The 18,074-nt window shown below is 43.1% G+C and overlaps 1 protein-coding gene across 1 annotated transcript in view; it reads right to left on the reverse strand.

Annotated features, from left to right (window-relative positions):
- Window positions 1-12,997: 12,997 nt before the first annotated feature.
- The window catches only part of LOC144737829 (uncharacterized), a 54,987-nt gene continuing 49,910 nt past the window's right edge, over window positions 12,998-18,074 (reverse strand). The window contains exons 4-5 of the mRNA XM_078620704.1: window positions 16,613-17,042; window positions 12,998-13,030 (exon numbers count right to left, since the gene is read on the reverse strand). Of these exons, the coding sequence (XP_078476830.1) occupies window positions 12,998-13,030; window positions 16,613-17,042 (463 nt within the window). The remainder of the gene's footprint in view (window positions 13,031-16,612; window positions 17,043-18,074) is intronic.

The following is an 18,074-nucleotide window of genomic DNA, read 5'->3' on the forward strand; positions in this document are numbered from 1 at the left end:
TTTGTATCGGTCATCATTCCGGAGACAAACAGCGATGCATGGTTTGTCCAGCCACCACCTCGTTTGCCAAATGAGCTATACATTGCGACGCTTTAAAATAACACTACAAACTAGTGTTATAGTAAACTATAATGTTGTGAACTCTAACAATATAAGCTATGTTACAGATTAGAACACCGTACATTGAAGTGTGATATTTAAATCTCATTCGAATTCTTAGCTTCATACCGTGGACCTCTAAGAATCACACTATGCTCGTGAGTATATAACATGTCTGTTTGTAATATGCATGAATATAATATGTCTGTATGTAACATGTATGCATGTAACATGTATGTAATATGGACGTGCGAACCAAGGGTGGAATATGTGAAACGGAAGGTGCAGGATCAGGATGGGATTAAAATTATTTGAATAACACTTTGGTGGTATTAGGATCAAGCTGTCCACTATTGGATGAATATTCCATATCAATGGCATCAAATAGCAATATTCAGTATGAATATGTAAAATAATCGCACAAACCCAATATTAGCCCGTGAAATAATGAATCGTTACAATTGTAATGACTCCGGACTCAGACTGCAGAGGGTTCTTTTATTCAGCCTTTAACGCGGTTTCAGACCCCAGGCGTCACGATATAGCAACGACGACGACGAGACAGCAACCAGCCAACGCAGCCCCAAAACTCGTTCCTCCCCCTCTCTCATTCTCGGCGTGAACCTCCGCCCACACTTGGTCTCGCATTCCCTTCTCGAACTCTCTCTATCATGTTGTCACCACTTGTCCCTTAGTTGATGCACTGTTATTACATCACCCACCTCTATGACCTCTATCTGACCCCGCCATGGGCGGAATAACTTGGGGGACATACCCGGTGGCACCTGTAGGCAATACAACCATGCCCTGTCCCCCACTGCCCATGGAAGCACGTGTTCCCACCACCCGTGTTCTTTTCATTAGCGGCTTGCACTCTGGCGGGGAAAGGTCCTCGTTATAAATCGTTTCGCAACGTTCTGGTCCCGAAACCCGAAGTATACCGGGGATCACTATAACATGTAAACTGATAACACTATAAATAAACAATAACACTAAACATTAAACGACTAAATTTCGATTTAAAGCTTTCGTGACTGCAGGCATTCATCTTCTTGGTTCTTTCGGTAAAGTCACGTAGAAGGAAAATAATAAAAGAATAAAAATAAAACATAATAATGTAATGCACAGCGACAGCTACCACTGAGAGGGGTGTCCAATTTAAAACGCGATGAGATGAGAGATGCGAGAGGCTCATCGCATGCAATGCACTCTGAGATGCCTTCGACGTCAAGGGAGGTGGCTCTCTCGACCACAAATCACTGACGGACACTTTTTTGAAATCGTGGATGTGTTGAAGCGGCCAAATGGTCGTGCACGCATTCTTCACCGCTTACAGTTCAGATCTTGCTTCCCGCCTTGGCTATTATTGCTGCTGCATTGACCACACAGATCCACACCCATTCCGTCACAGTGGACGTTCAGGATCTCTATCGATGCCATTTGAAATGCTTAGGACATTATGTGCAAGGGGTCAATTAGAATATACATATAGAAAATGTCAATCTAGATTTTCATTTTTCGTGACTGCAGGGATCCATACTCTTTGGTTATATCGGTAAATTCACATAGGTATGAAATAAAATAAATTAAATCACGTTTCGATGGCCATGTCGTTATTGCAAGAAAGTTTCTTTCTGTGGTTTCCCACCTGATGATGATTGCTTGTGTTGCAATCGAAACGTGACTTTACCGAAAGAACCAAAAATGTCACTTCAAATTATTCAGCTGAATTTGCACAGCAACGCCACCCACTACTGTGAAACTACAGCAGTCTGTGTGAGACACAGCTGCACCTATCTCATGGATAGCCTGGCGCCATGAGAATGACAGCACCAATACTAAGCACACTCACTGGCCATGTCGTTATTGCTGTTTCTATTCAGCTCGAATTAATCCGCCACACATTCCACCCACGGACGATGGGGAGATGGCGATGTCTGCCGTAGCAGCAAGGTGGAACGGTGTCGTGTTGTCTCTTCACAGATCTGAGCCAGTGCAGCCCTCCTCCTCACTCGTCCAGGCCTTTGAAGTGATGACAGGGGTTGTGGAGAAGGAGGCGAAGGGAGAGGTGAAGGAGAAGATGATGGAGGATGAGGTAGAGACAGAGGAGGAGAAATCGGAGGAAGAGAAAGCAAAGGAGGACGAGATTGTGATGGTGACAATGGAGGAGAACACGGAGGGAGAGGAGAAAGACAATACGGAGATGGAGGACAAGGAGACAACAAAGGATGAACAGATGGTCGTGGTGGAGGACATGGAGACGACGGACAAAGGGGCAACAATGGTGGTAGAGGAGGAAGAGAAGACGGTGTCGGAGATGGTGGTGCCAGAAGTTGAGGAGGAGATGAAGGAGGAAGAGATGGTGCTAGCGGAGGAGAAGAAGATGGAGAAGATGGAGGTGGCGCAGGAAGAGGAGGAGAATAAGATGGTGGCGGAGGATGAAGAAGAGGGGATGGAGGAGGATGAGACGGAGGAGAAGATGGAAGAGGTGCAGGTGGAGATGCACGAAAAGAAGAGGAAGCGAGGGGGCCTCGCTCGCGTGGCGAGAGCGATCGCCTCACTCCTCCGCCGCGTGCTGCTTTGTGGTGGCAGGTCCACCGCCCAGTAGGGGTGGTGGCGGTGGTCGTGCATCGGTGCCAACCGTCACCGCTATCACCACACTACCCACCCACCCCGTGATACTCGCTACACACACCACACGGTTCCCCAGAGAGACGGTGCCACTGGGACCACAGCTGGGGAATGAAGCTGAGCAGCAGATGCCAGGACTACAGTGGAGAATGACTGCTGCCAGGAGACCTCACATCACACACACACGGGACTATGTCATTAGCATAGCCGGCCCCACAATGGGCCCCTTCTATGCTGGTTTTCATCCAGGCAGTCCTCATGGGATGACCTTGCCATGGTTTCCAGGACATGGTCGTATTAGCATTTTATTGTTCTTGAATGTATGTTAGGTGCAAATGCACATCATTAGTCGTAAATGCGAGGGAGGGGTTAAGAGGTGCACGTTTAATCCAGTGTTAACATTTATTTTAGCATCATATTAAAGGACACTGTTGTTGATACGAATTTGTCTGGACGTGGCACGTGCCTTGTTCTACTCGATCAACCAAATTTAGTACAATGTTGGTCATACAGGAGTGTGATATCATTCATGAGTAGTATTCACAGAGCCCCGATGACACTAACCTACCTAAAGTTTTGGTTAAACAAAGTAATATTGAGTGACTTAATTCTCAGCTCAGACATGATCATCGTAATCATTTCCAAAGACGTGTGGGGTCCTGCGAGAGCAGGTCCCGACTCCAAACAGCTGGGCAGCAGAATCGGAAGTAGCTGCGTCGCCCTCGAAATGTGATGTTGCTGCTGTTGTTGTCGCTGCTGTTGTTGCTGCAGCTGTTGTAGCTGCTTCTGTTGCTGTGATAAACGCAGGGAGATGGTGTTCCGTGATGGGAAGACGCATTTGATTAAAGCCTCTGATGAAACTCACCCGATTGACGCCCGTGATCGTCGCATTTGATCAACTCTGATATTGTATACTCTCACATGTTAAGCTCTATCATAGTGAAACATAATATTATAACCTATGAACCATCACCTATCCATTGTAACGCTGTAAAAGAATATTACCCATTGGGTTTCACTCCCTCGTCGAGAAGGCCGCTCTCTTCCTTTTCTAAAGTTACATGCTAATTTCTCACGTGAACATCACTAGCCCCGGCCACTTCTTTATGACCCGAGGTCTACACCCATTTCAAACGTTGTAAAACAGTCTGCCTCAGCAGCAGACCATGCTTTCCAACATGACGGACGCTTGTGTTGTGCCCGAAACGTCGTGATTTATTCTATGCCTATATGACTTTTAATTAAATAACCAAAGAGTTTATAATATTATAAACTATTAACTACAACCATTATAACTCTGTAAATACTATTAATTGTTAAAGTGTATAATCACGTAAATGGAGGTATGGGATTATAATCGCATAAGAATCATTAGAATCGCACTGTGCCCATTTTAGAATCACACTGTGGTCGTACGTATGGTAAGTGAATATGCGAACACGGGGGTAGGATATGCAGGATTAGAATCGAATTACAATTATTCGAATCACACTAGTCGAATTAGAATCAGACTGTCTACTGTTGGATGCATGTGTGGTATCAATGGAATTGATTAGCTATTTTCAGTAAATACACACATTTAAAGAGTATAACAATCACACATTATAACATTTATACAATACACATAATTTCAAAAACGTATTTAAGCATTTCCATTCGTTTTTTTTTAAACTGAGAATGTCGTTGTCCATGTGGGGAGATGGAGCACAGTGGGTCGTATCGTCTAAGCTGCTTTTAGGAATCCGTGTGATAACCCAGTCACATCGCCTAACTACAGTGACAGCACCTTACCCAAACTACATCTCCCCAACAAGGCAGCCTTACCGATGCTGTGTAGTGTTTATGGGATAACAGAGGTGTGTATTTTCCCATACGCCTTGCCCAAAAAGATTGATTGTCCGCTTAACAGCCTAGCCTGTAAACCACCATTGGTGATAGTGTTGTTTGAGAGCAGCTATTAAAGTCGCTTTGGCCAAACCATGCCTCGCTGTTTGTCTCCGGAGTGATGACGGATACCAACCAGACCAAGCGGAGACCATGTACCAGATCGGATTTGGTTACGGATGTTAGAGTGATTGTGTTGCAAGTGTGGTCACTACGCGTCTGTACGTGCTCACTCACGAAGCTCGGCGGTTGTGGGCAACGCCACGGGGCTGCATTCACTTTAAATCGAGGACAATGGAGGGTATGGGGAACATGTTTATCCATTTATTCAAAATTTGTTGTTGATAAGAATTCGTCTGGACATGGCACGTGCCTTGTTCTACTCGATCAACCAAAATTAGTACAATGTCGGTCATACAGGAGTGTGATTTCATTCAAGAGTAGTATTCACACTGCCCCGATGACACTAACCTACCTAAAGTTATGGTTAAACAAAGTAATCTTGAGTGACTTAATTCTCAGCTCAGACATGATCATCGCAATCATTTCCAAAGACGTGTGGGGTCCTGCGAGAGCAGGTCCTGACTACAAACAGCTGGGCAGCAGAATCGTAAGTAGCTGTGTCGCCCTCGAAATGTGATGTTGCTGCTGTTGTTGTCGCTGCTGTTGTTGCTGCTGTAGTTGCTTCTGTTGCTGTAATAAACGCAGGGAGGTGGTGTTACGTGATGGGATGACGCCTTTGATTAAAGCATCTGATCAAACTCACCCAATTGACGCCCTTGATCGTCGCATTTGATCAACTCTGATATTGTATACTCTCACATGTTAAGCTCTATCATAGTGAAACATAATATTATAACCTATGAACTACAACCTATCCATTGTAACGCTGTAAAAGAATATTACCTATTGGGTTTCACTCCCTCGTCGAGAAGGCCGCTCTCTTCCTTTTCTAAAGTTACATGCTAATTTATCTGCATTCACTTTAAATCGAGGACAAAGTTTTTCCATTTATTCAAAATAAGCGCACAATTACACACTGAGATGCACTTACATATTCATGCATGAAGCACAATGGACACATTACCCTTGTTAATATACATGCATATTGTACCTTCCAAATTAACAATCGAATGCAAAAATCCTGAAAGACAAAGGATTGGATCCTAGGGGCAGAGTTATAAGGGGGCTCAGAAGCAGAGCTCAATGCCATTTCGAGAGGGAACTTGATGAGGTTGGACGCTCGACTCGTCGCTCTGCTGATCGCCCTTCAACCGCGAGACAACGCAGCCTGGCGAGCACAATTGCTGTGTCGACAGTTAGGCGACTTTGCGTCGGGAGAGTTCGTGGCGACATCTTCAGACGGGTACCGTGATTCTCCAAGTAAGTGTCTATTTTCGCGGAAAAACTCTTAAACTTGTTCGTCGTCAAATTAGCGGGATTTGTTTCGGTTAGACGCGAGTGACGTTCTTGTTTTAGCAGTTAACAAAATCCAAAACTCAACGCTAAACATCATTGCGGCCGATAGCGTACTGTTAACTCGATACCACCGCTGCTGTTACTACGCTCACATGGAGCAGAGACGCTCTCCACAGCCCCACGCACACGGAGGCAAGAAGCCATTCAATTGCTCTGTGTGTGGTAAGTCCTTTTCACGGCCATCACATCTTCAGAGCCACCAGAGAACACATACGGGCGAGAAGCCATTCCTGTGCCCTGTGTGTGGGAAGACATTTGCAAAGTCATCACATCTTCAGAGTCACCAGAGAACACACACGGGCGAGAAGCCGTTCCTGTGTTCTGTGTGTGGGAAGGCATTTGCACACTCGTCAACTCTTCAAGCCCATCAGAGAACACACACGGGCAGCAGAAACTGCAGAATCAGAAGTAGCAGCGTCGCCCTCGAAATGTGTTGTTGCTGCTGTAGTTGCTTCTTTTGAAGTTATATACGCAGGGAGGTGGTGGTCCGTGATGGGATGACGCCTTTGATTAAAGACTTTGATCAATCGCACCCGATTGACGCCCTTGATCGGCGCATTTTATCAACTCTGACATTGTAAACTCTCACATGTTAAACTCAAACATATAATATTATATATCATGCTCTCATGCCCTTTGGATTGCACCCGTTGGGTTGCACTCCCTCGTCGAGGAGGCCGCTCTCCTCCTTTTTTATAGTTACATGCTTATTTCTTACATTAGCATCATGCTAATCTCTCACACTGTGGTCGTACGAATGATAAATGAATATGCGAACCGGGTGTTGGATATGCAGAATAAGAATCGAATTAGAATTATTCGAATCCCGCTAGTCGTATTAGAATAACACTGTTCACTGTTGGATGAATGTGTCGTATCAATGTAATCGAATAGCTATATACAGTATATATACACATACAAAGAGTATTACAATCACACATTGTAAAATATAAACAATACACATGATTCGAGAAGGGAAGGCGAGACCAAGTGTGAGAGGAGGTTCACGCCGAGAATGAGAGAGGGGGAGGAACGAGGTTTGGGGCTGTGTTGGCTGGTTGCTGTCTCGTCGTCGTCGTTGCTATATCGTGACGCCTGGGGTCTGAAACCGCGTCAAAGGCTAAATAAAAGAACCCTCTGCAGTGTGAGTACGGAGTCATTACAATTGTAACGATTCATTATTTCACGGGCTAATATTGGGTTTGTGCGATTATTTTACATATTCATACTGAATATTGTTATTTGATGCCATTGAGATGGAACATTCATCCAATAGTGGACAGCTTGATCCTAATACCACCAAAGTGTTATTCAAATAATTTTAATCCCATCCTGATCCTGCACCTTCCGTTTCACATATTCCACCCTTGGTTCGCACGTCCATATTACATACATACATTTTACATGCATACATACTACATACAGACATAACTCATGCATACATACATGTTACATACTCACGAGCATAGTGTGATTCTTAGAGGATCACGGTGTGAAGCTAATAATTTGAATGAGATTCGAATATCACACTTCAATGTACGGTGTTCTAATCTGTAATACTAGTTTATGATGTTATTTTATAGCGTTATAATGTATCGATCATAGCTTACATTGTTAGAGTTCACTACATTATATTTTACTATAACACTAGTTTGTAGTGTTATTTTAAAGCGTTACAATGTCTAGCTCATAGTTTAAAGGTTATATTGTTAGAATTTATAATGTTAAAGTATGCAATGTGAGTTTACAATTTGAGAATATGTGGACGTGCACTGTTCTCGTGGGACCCGACACGGATTTGGAAATAATTGCTAAAATCATGTCTGAGCTGGAATGAGCGACGAATGTTTACTTTGTTTAATCATAACTGTGTGTAGGTTAGTGATATCGGTGCTTAGTGAATACTACTCATGAATGAACTCATACTTCTTTCGGTAGAAATTTGAAATCGTGTTGGTAGAACAAGTCGCCTGCCTTTTCTAGACGAAATTGTTATCTTCAAGTGCTTCCGTAAATATACGGAGATGTAGTTTGGGTAAGGCGCTGTGGCCGGGTGATGACACGGATTCTGAAACAATTGAGTTAAACACTCGCTGCTTGGCCCCGTCGACAGCAGCGAAGGCTGTCATATACCGCCCCATTTACGAGTTGGCTGTATAATGTGTATAGTTGAAGGTGCTAGGTGTTGTCTTCTTCTAACAGCTACTAACGTGCGTGTGTTGTCTGTTTTTTAGGTTTGTGCGTGTGTTTATATAAATATATTCCGTCTTTTGTTATTCGATGACATCTAGCAGTGAAAATCGTGATTGCAATATGACCATGTTGCAATTGTAATACTTTTTATCCGATCCTTGCACGTACACTATACAAACATATTAGCGATTCTTATACGACCACACTGTGATTCTAATCATCTGCAATCATTTTTACGTGAAAACTCGAAGGGAATATTTATTATGTCCTGTGTTCACACATTTCTAGTACATTGCAAACCATTTCCGTTCCAGGAATACCAAAGCGTTAAAGTATCATTTCCCATGATTTCCTGATTAGTTCACCACATTTGTTCACTGTGCGTCTAAAGTCGATTAATAGCAATCAAAAAAAGCTATATACTTGAAAACTAAAACGTTTAAAATGTTGAGTAAAGATGTACCTACAGACGCATTTCAACTTTAGCTCAACAGGAACACTAGTTGCCGTCTCGTCGTCGTCGTTTCTATATCGTGGCGCCTGGGTCCTAAGCCTCGTTAAAGTCTAAATAAAACAACCCTCTGCAGTCTGAGTCCGAAGTCATTACAACCATCAATAATCTCACGGGCATATATTGATTTTGTGCGTTTATTGAAACATATATATGTGTACATTGCTATTGGATGTCATTGAGATTGAACATTCATCTAGCAGTCACAATCCTGATCCTAATATGACCATAGTGCTATTGTAATAGTTGTAATGGGATTCTAATCATGCATATCCAAAGTCGCATTAGCGACTCCCGATCTGCATTTACAAATATCATACATTCGAGCATATATACTGTATAGAGCTATTCGATTCCATTGATACGACACATTCATCCAACAGTGGACAATGTGATTCTAATACGACTAGTTGGATTCGAATAATTGTAATTCGATTCTAATCCTGCATATCCTATACCCGGTTCGCATATTCACTTACCATACATACGACCACAGTGTGATTCTAATTTGAGCACAGTGCGATTCTAATTATTCTTATGCGATTTTAATCCCACTATAACAGTTAATAGTATTTTACAGCGTTCATAGGTTATAATATTATGTTTCACTATGTTAGAGCTTAACATGTGAGAGCTTACAACTATCAGAGTTGATCAAATGCGACGATCAAGGGCGTTAATCGGTTAAGTTTGATCAGAGTCTTTGATCAAAGGCGTCATCCCATCACGGACCACCACCTCCCTGCGTATATAACTTCAAAATAAGCAACTACAGCAGCAACAACAGCAGCAACAACACATTTCGAGGGCAACGCAGCTACTTCTGATTCTGCTGCTTCCGCTGCCCGGCTATTTGTAGCCGGGCACTGCTCTCGCGGGACCGCACACGTCTTTGGAAATGATTGCGATGATCACGTCTGAACTGATAATTAAGTAACTTAAGATTACTTTGTTTAACCATAACTGTATGTAGGTTAGCGTCATCATGACTCATCGAATACTACTCATGAATGAACTCACACTGTTTGATGACAGAAATTGTAATCATTTTGGCTGCCCGTGTTATAGACAAGTCACCTTCCTTGTCTAGACGCATTCTAAACACAACACTGACCTTTAATATGTTGCTAAAATAACGTCTACACCCTATTCAACATGAAGCCACATCACGCGCAGAGGGAGGAGACCACGAGGGAGACGGCCTCAATTTGAAGAGAAAGTTGACAAACTCACGGATGCCATCACCCAGCTGCTGCAACGCTTGTCGGATGAGACGCTGCGTCCCGCGGCACCAACCAGGCGAGTAAAGGAAGAGCTGAGCCCGAATCGGAGGTCGCCATCGAAACATCAGCAGCAGTCGATAGCGTGATTCTAATAGGACCACGTTGTTATTATAATTTTGATGCGAATCTAAACCGCGCACCTCCCAGGTTGCATTAACTCCCGATGTGCATCTACATATAACATACATTCTAGCTCAGTGTAATTCTAATACGACCATAGTGTTATTCAAATCATTTTAATCCGATCCTAATCTTGCACCCCCCGGTTCGCATGTCCAACGGACGTACATATTACATACATACGAGCACAGTTCGCTTTCACGTACCCTATTATACATACATATGCGCAGAGTGTGATTCTAAGACGATCACATTGTGATTCTAATACTTTTAATGATATTCTAATATTGATTTGAAGCTTTTATGACTGCAGCAATCCATACTTTTTGGTTCTTTCGATAAAGTCACGTAGGTAGAATTGAAGCAAAATAAATCACGACGTTTCGGAGGCAACACAAGCGCCTTCAGGTGAAAATCGCGATATCCGCGATGTCTGCTGCAGACATCGTTTCGGGTGCGCTTGTGTTGCGTCCGAGGCGTCGTGGTTTATTTTGTTTTATTTCTACCTATGTAGGGGTGTTACGGAGGGGCTGTTATAGAATGGGATCAGATAGGAAAAAAACACAGTGGGCGTGGCTATGTCGGTGCACGGGAAGGTGCTCCTAGCGACGTCCGCATCGGGCAGCCTGGGGGGCTGACTCGGAGCTGGGATCCCCCGGGGCCCCACCCCTCAGCGGGGGTTTTGGTATAAAAGGGAATGAGCTAGAGGGCTGAGGAAAAGATGTTGAAGCTAACCAGTGAAGGCTGAAGATCGTCGTAGATAGAGCCTTGGACTCCCCTGGATCGCCGCCCTTATCAGGGCCGAACAGGATCGAGCCAGCGGCGTGGTCCCGAGAGCCAGAGCCGGTGCTCTTGTAAGAGCTGGTCTGGGACTCCGGGTACCGTGAGCCCGACTTACCAGTGTCGGGCTAGCTAGCCTCCCCTAGCCCGTTAGTGGAGGACCCAGAGGTAGGCTAGGCGTAGCTAGAGAGTGTATCCCCAGTTAGACGGGTGAGGGGGCCGATACCCCCTCCAGTGTTGTATGTCAGTGTTGTGCTGTACCGACACGGAATAAATACGTGTGCCTCCAAACCCCGGCGTCCAGTCTCCTGGAACATTATTACACCTACGTGACTTTACCGAAAGAACCAAAGAGTATAAAATTTCTAATACTGTCCCTCCGTGTTAAAAATTACGTATTAAAAAACTATTTTATAGTCGTCTAATGTTGATTTTGCTTCTGGAGAATGTTATATTTGAATCTCATTCAAATTTTTGGCCAGCCACCACCTCGTTTGCCGCAGCGACTTTAATAGCTGCTCTCAAACAACACTGTCACCAATAGTGGTTTATGGGCTAGGGTGTTAAGCGGACAATCAGTCGTTTTGGGCAAGGCGTATGGGATAATACACACCTCTGTTATACCATAAACACAATACACAGCAGCGAGAAGGCTGCCTTGTTGGGGAGATGTAGTTTGGGTAAGGCGCTTTGACTGGAGTTCGGCGATGTGACTGGGTGATCACACGGATTCCGAAAAGCAGCTTAGACGATACGATCCACTGCGCTCCATCTCGCCACATGGACAACGACATTCTAGTTTCAAAAAAATTACATTGATTCGACACATTCAGTGGACAGTGTGATTCTAATACGACTAGCGGGATTCGAATAATTGTAATTCGATTCTAATCCTGCACATCCTACCCCTGGTTCGCATATTCACTTATCATACGTACGACCACAGTGTGAGAGATTAGCATGATGTTAATGTAAGAAATAAGCATGTAACCGTAGAAAAGGAGGAGAGCTGCCTCCTCGACGAGGAAGTGCAACCCAACGGGTGCAATCCAAAGGGCATGAGAGCATGATTTATAATATTATATGTTTGAGTTTAACATGTGAGAGTTTACAATGTCTGAGTTGATCAAATGCGCCGATCAAGGGCGTCAATCGGGTGCGATTGATCATAGTTTTTGATCAAAGGCATTATCCCATCACGGAACACCACATCCCTGCGTATATAACAGCAAATAAAGCAACTACAGCAGCAACAACGATATCAGCAACGACAACAGCAGCAACATCACATTTCGAGGGCAATGCAGCTACTTCTGATTCTGATTTTTCTGCTGCCCGGCAGGACCCCACACGTCTTTGTAAATGATTGCTATGATCATGTCTGAGCTGAGGTTTGAGCGAATAAAGTTTACTTTGTCTCACCATAACTGTGTGTGGGTTAGTGTCATAGGGGCTAGGCGAATACTACTCATTAATGAACTCGCACTCCTTTATGACCGACATTGTACTAATTTTGGTTGATCGAGTAGAACCAGGCACGTGTCATGTCCAGGCGAATGATTATAAACAATAGTGTCCTTAAATATAATGCTAAAATTAACGTTAACACTGGATTCAACGTGCACCTCTTAACAACTGCCTCGCATTTACGACAAATGATTGCATTTGCACATAACATACATTCAAGCACAGTAAAATCCTAATACTATTGTTATTCTAGGAATTCTAATGCGATTCTTACCCTGCACCTCCCACAATTCGCATATCCGATCCCCGGTTCGATTGAACGAACACTTTACATACATATGAGCAAAGTGCAAATATAATACTTCTAATGAGATGTGAATACCGTATCCATAAATTGCCTAAATATGAAAATGCGTCGTTAAACCCGCCACCACCCAACACACCTAATAAGTAAGGGTTGTCACGTCCAGCACAATGGTGTGTTTGAGAGCCAAGCCACAACATATACAATCTGAGTACGACGTTTTGCCAGTAATTACAACAATTTTCATTAGGCGACGGCCAGTTTTGTGGAGACGTCCTCCTGTTTCGTTCCGTAAATAGAGAGGTAGATGTGATGACAAAACGTGTGTGCTCTTCTTGCGCGAAGTGGGGGAGGGGGGGTGTTAATGGATACATATATATATATGGCTATGGGTACCCATTGCCGTTTGGGTAATGTATATGGTAATCAACGTACATTAGGCATGCGAATTAAGTGAACCCATTGACCTTGTACATCCTGTCGATTGTGTGTACTAAAATAGCCGTGCCAACGGTAATCCTAATTGAAGAATAGTGACCGGAATAGACATGCTTTAGTAACGAATTGTCATGTTCTGTTTAAGTGACAAACCTTACTATTTTCATGTGGCGGGTTTAACAAAATATATTTTTTACTTACGCAATTTAACCCAAAAACCTGTTCGATTTAACATATACTATACATATTTATGAGCAGAGTGCTATTCTAATACTTATAATGAGATTTTAATATCGTACCTCCGTTAATGGTGTAATAAATTATTAAACCAGTTTATAGTAGTTTAATGTTTAGTGCTATCGTTTATAATGTTACAGTTGACATGTTATAGAGTACAGGTGATCTCCAGTATACTTCGGGATTAGGGACCAGAATGCTGCGAAACGATTTATAACGGGGCCATTCGCGTCTAGGAACATGTTAATGGGGAGACAGCCAAGATGCTGCTCGTTAAGGGCAGACTTGTGTGACGGAGTTTAGCGAATACTACTGAATAATTAGCTCACACTCATTTATGACAAGATTTGTCGTAATTTTGGTTCATTACGGAGAACAAGACACCTGCTATGTTGACGAATTCTTAGTACATATAGTGTACTTACCTATATTGCTCAAATATCGTTAACACTAGAATAAACTCTTAGCCATCCCATCACGTTGCTTCAAATATGCTCTAGGTTGAGTGTCCTGATGTGGTCTGAAGCATTTACTGTGATTAAATTGAAGCATTCAAAGCGGTCCACAACCCTGAATTGTGCAGCTTGGAATAATGGAGGAATTCGCATTAATTTTTTTTTTGTTTTTTTGAACCTGAGGCCATAATTAGGAGGTACATCACAAGCGAAAGCGATAGTATTTGCCAAGAATATCTTCATAAATCGAGAACGAAAGTAAGAAGTTCGAAGGCTGTCAAATACCGCACCATTTACGAGTTGGTTCTTTGGGGCTGTACAATGTGTCGAGTTGAAGGTGCTAGGTGTTTTCTTCTTCTAACAGCTACTAACGTGCGTGTGATGACTGTTTTTAGGATTTGTCCATTGTTGTTGTTTTTTTTTTAGGCTTTTTTTCTTGAGTTCTGTCACTTGAGTGTTGCAGTTTGAGAATTCGTCTAGTGACAGTGGTGTTTTGCTAAGTATTACATATAAATATTCCGTATTTTGAAATATAATTTAATTTCGGGTTTGTCTATGGCAGTATATAGTGCGGGGTAGATCCGTGTGATGTAAGAAAAAGTTTAGCTGGAGGCATATTAGTAAAAGAAAAATTGCGGCCTAGAATTGTAATGTATGACTTACTGTTGGTAGCTCAGCTTATTGGAGAGTATATTTAGCATATTGATAATATTGATGTAGTTTATATTTTAGTTTTTTACGTGGTGGAATGGCAGCTGCAGCTCCTTATTATTTAAATTCCATCCCTTTATTACTGCTAACCCCAATTCCTCCCTTTCTTCCTGCTAATCCTACATAATGCACTGGCATAATATGACTTTGAGACCCCCCCCCTACCTCCTACACATTCCACAAGTAGTGACTAATCCCCTATCTGCATTTGCCATAAATATTCTAAATTCATCTGTTGATATGCAAATTCCCTTGTCAAGGCGCCCTTCCCCCTCCAGCTTAAATATACGCTGCCAAGCTTGGTGGTGTTCATTCAGACGCTGTCTTTCTGACAGCCCTGTTCTTCACCTGAGGACGGCTGCCTGCGTTGTGGCCGAAACGTCGTGATAATTTTTTTATTCTGTTTTATTTGTATTATTTTATTATTTCCCTTCTACGTAACTTTACCGAAAGAACCAAGAAGATAACCTACACACAGTTATGGTTGAACAAAGTAATATTTAGTCACTTAATTATCAGTTCAGACGTGATCATCGCAATCATTTCCAGCACGGCCACAAACAGCCGGGAAGCAGAAGCAGCAGAATCAGAAGTAGCTGCGTCGCCCTCGAAATGTGATGTTGCTGCTTCTGTTGCTGTTATATACGCAGGGTGGTGGTGTTCCATGGTGGGATTACGCCTTTGATCAAAGACTCTGATCAAACGCTCTAACATAGTGAAACATAATATTATAACCTATGAACGCTGTAAAATACTTTTAACTGTTATAGTGGGATTATAATCGCATAAGAATAATTAGAAGCGCACTGTCCTCAAATTAGAATCACACTGGTGTCTTATGTATGGTAAGTGAATATGCGAACCGGGTATAGGATATGCAGGATTAGAATCGAATTACAATTATTCGAATCCCACTAGTCGTCAATTTGTGATTGTTATAATAATTGTAACGATTCATAATCTTATGAGTTTATAATGGGTTTGTGCATGATTCTTATACGACCACACTGTTATTCTAATGATATTATAATACCTTACCTCCGTGTTATCGTTTATAGTATTACAGTTTACATATTATAGAGTACAGTTTATCCCCGACATATTTCGGGATTAGGGACTGTTACGTTGATGAACGATTAACTACGGGGATCTTTCCCCTCAAGGAACACGTGTTAATCGGGTAGACAGCCAAGATGCTGCCGGGTAAGGGCACACTTGTGTGACGGAGATCCTCCACCTGAAATTCTCTGAACATGTTTTTCCTAGGAACATTATAAAATAAAGACCGGACAAACATTTGTTAAAAATACGTTTTTATTCATCTGCAATCATTTTTACGTCAAAGCTCGAAGAGAATATTTATTATGTCCTATGTTCACACATTTCCAGTACAACGCAAACCATTTCCGTTCCAGGAATACCAAAGCGTTAAAGTATCATTCTCCATGATTTCCTTATTAGTTCACCACATTTGTTCACTGTGCGTCTATGTTCAAGTCAAGGCCATATATCCAACGAACGCGTCATCAATGTACATCCTGAAATCGGCTATCTAAAGTCGATTAATACCAATCAAAAACAGCTATATACTTGAAAGAAAAAATGTTTAAAATGTTGAGTAAAGATGTACCTACAGACGCTTTCCAACTTTAGCTCAACAGGAACACTGAACGACTACAATTGAACCCTCTCACAACCAGTGCTCATCACACCACTTCAGCAAGTAATCCGATAACATTACAAACCACCACTGTGCACGTCATTAAACTCTCAAAAAAACTGTAAAACTGAAATGGTCAAAATTACACACAAAAGTACTCGATACGGCTTAAAAGGTATAACCGCATGCAACATTATATTTCAGTCACCCCGAGCTCTCGGTTTGATCCTCGAGCCACTCCATTACATCCAGCCATCTCTCGGGATCCAACTGCATGGGATCGAAGGTGGAAACTTCTTCAGGACTCATTGCAGCACCTTGAATTTCAGCTTTTGATTTCAGTTTTCTATCATTGTGGACCTTCTGATGCCTGTTCATGGTTGATGACCGTGCAAATGCCTTCCCACACACAGGGCACAGGAATGGCTTCTCGTCTGTGTGTGTTCTCTGATGACTCTGAAGATGTGATGACCGTGCAAATGTCTTCCCACACACAGGGCACAGGAATGGCTTCTCGCCCGTGTGTGTTCTCTGATGACTATGAAGATGTGACGAGTGTGCAAATGTCTTCCCACACACAGGGCACAGGAATGGCTTCTCGCCCGTATGTGTTCTTTGATGGTCTTGAAGAGTTGACGAGTGTGCAAATGCCTTCCCACACACAGGGCACAGGAACGGCTTCTCGCCCGTGTGCGTTCTCTGATGAGTTTGAAGAGTTGACGTTTGTGCAAATGCCTTCCCACACACAGGGCACAGGAATGGCTTCTCGCCCGTGTGTGTTCTCTGGTGTCTTTTAAGATTTGATTGCCGTGAAAATGCCTTCCCACACACAGAGCAATTCAATGGCTCATTGCCTCCGTGTGCGTGGGGATGTGGAGAGCGTCTCTGCTCCATGTGAGCGTAGTAACAGCAGCGGTGTTATCGAGTCAAAAGTACGCTATCGGCCGCAAGGATGTTTAACGTTGAGTTTTGGATGTTGTTAACTGCTAAAACAAGAACGACACTCGCGTCTAACCCGAGACGCAAAAAAATCCCGTAAATGTGACGACAAACACGTTTAAGAGTTTATGTGCGAAAATTGACACTTACTTGGAGATTCACGGTTTATCGATGTCTGGAACCCGTGTGAAGATGTCGCCACGAACTCTCCCGACGCAAAGTCGCCTAACTGTCGACACAGCAATTGTGCTCGCCAGGCTGCGTTGTCTCGCGGTTGAAGGGCGATCAGCAGAGCGTCCAACCTCATCAAGTTTCTTCTCGAAATGGCATTGAGCTCTGCTTCTGAGCCTACTTATAACTCCCCCCCTAGAATCCAATCCTTTGTCTTTCAGGATATTTACATTCGATTGTTAATTTTGGAAGGCACAATCCGCATGTCTATTAACATACCGAAGGGTAATGTGTCCATTGTGCTGCATGCATGAATATGTAAGTGCATCTCAGTGTGTAATTGTGCGCTTATTTTGAATAAATGGAAAAACACGTTTCCCATGCCCTCCATTGTCCTATATTTAAAGTGAATGCAGCCCCGTGGTGTTGCCAAAAATCGCCGAGCTTCGGGAGTGAGCACATACAGACGCGTAGAGACCACACTTGCAATATAATCACTCTAACATCAGTAACCAAAATCCGATCTGGTACATGGTCTCCGCTTGGTCTGGATTGTATCTGTCATCACTCCGGAGACAAACACGAGGCATGGTTTGGCCAGCCACCACCTCGTTTGCCAAAACGACTTTAATAGCTGCTCTCAAACAACAATGTCACCAATAGTGGTTCATGGGCTAGGGTGTTAAGCGGACAATTAGTCGTTTTGGGCAAG

Source organism: Lampetra planeri, chromosome 74 (genome assembly GCF_965212315.1).
Source record: "Lampetra planeri chromosome 74, kcLamPlan1.2.h2, whole genome shotgun sequence".
In the NCBI taxonomy this organism is placed as follows: Eukaryota; Metazoa; Chordata; class Hyperoartia; order Petromyzontiformes; family Petromyzontidae; genus Lampetra; species Lampetra planeri.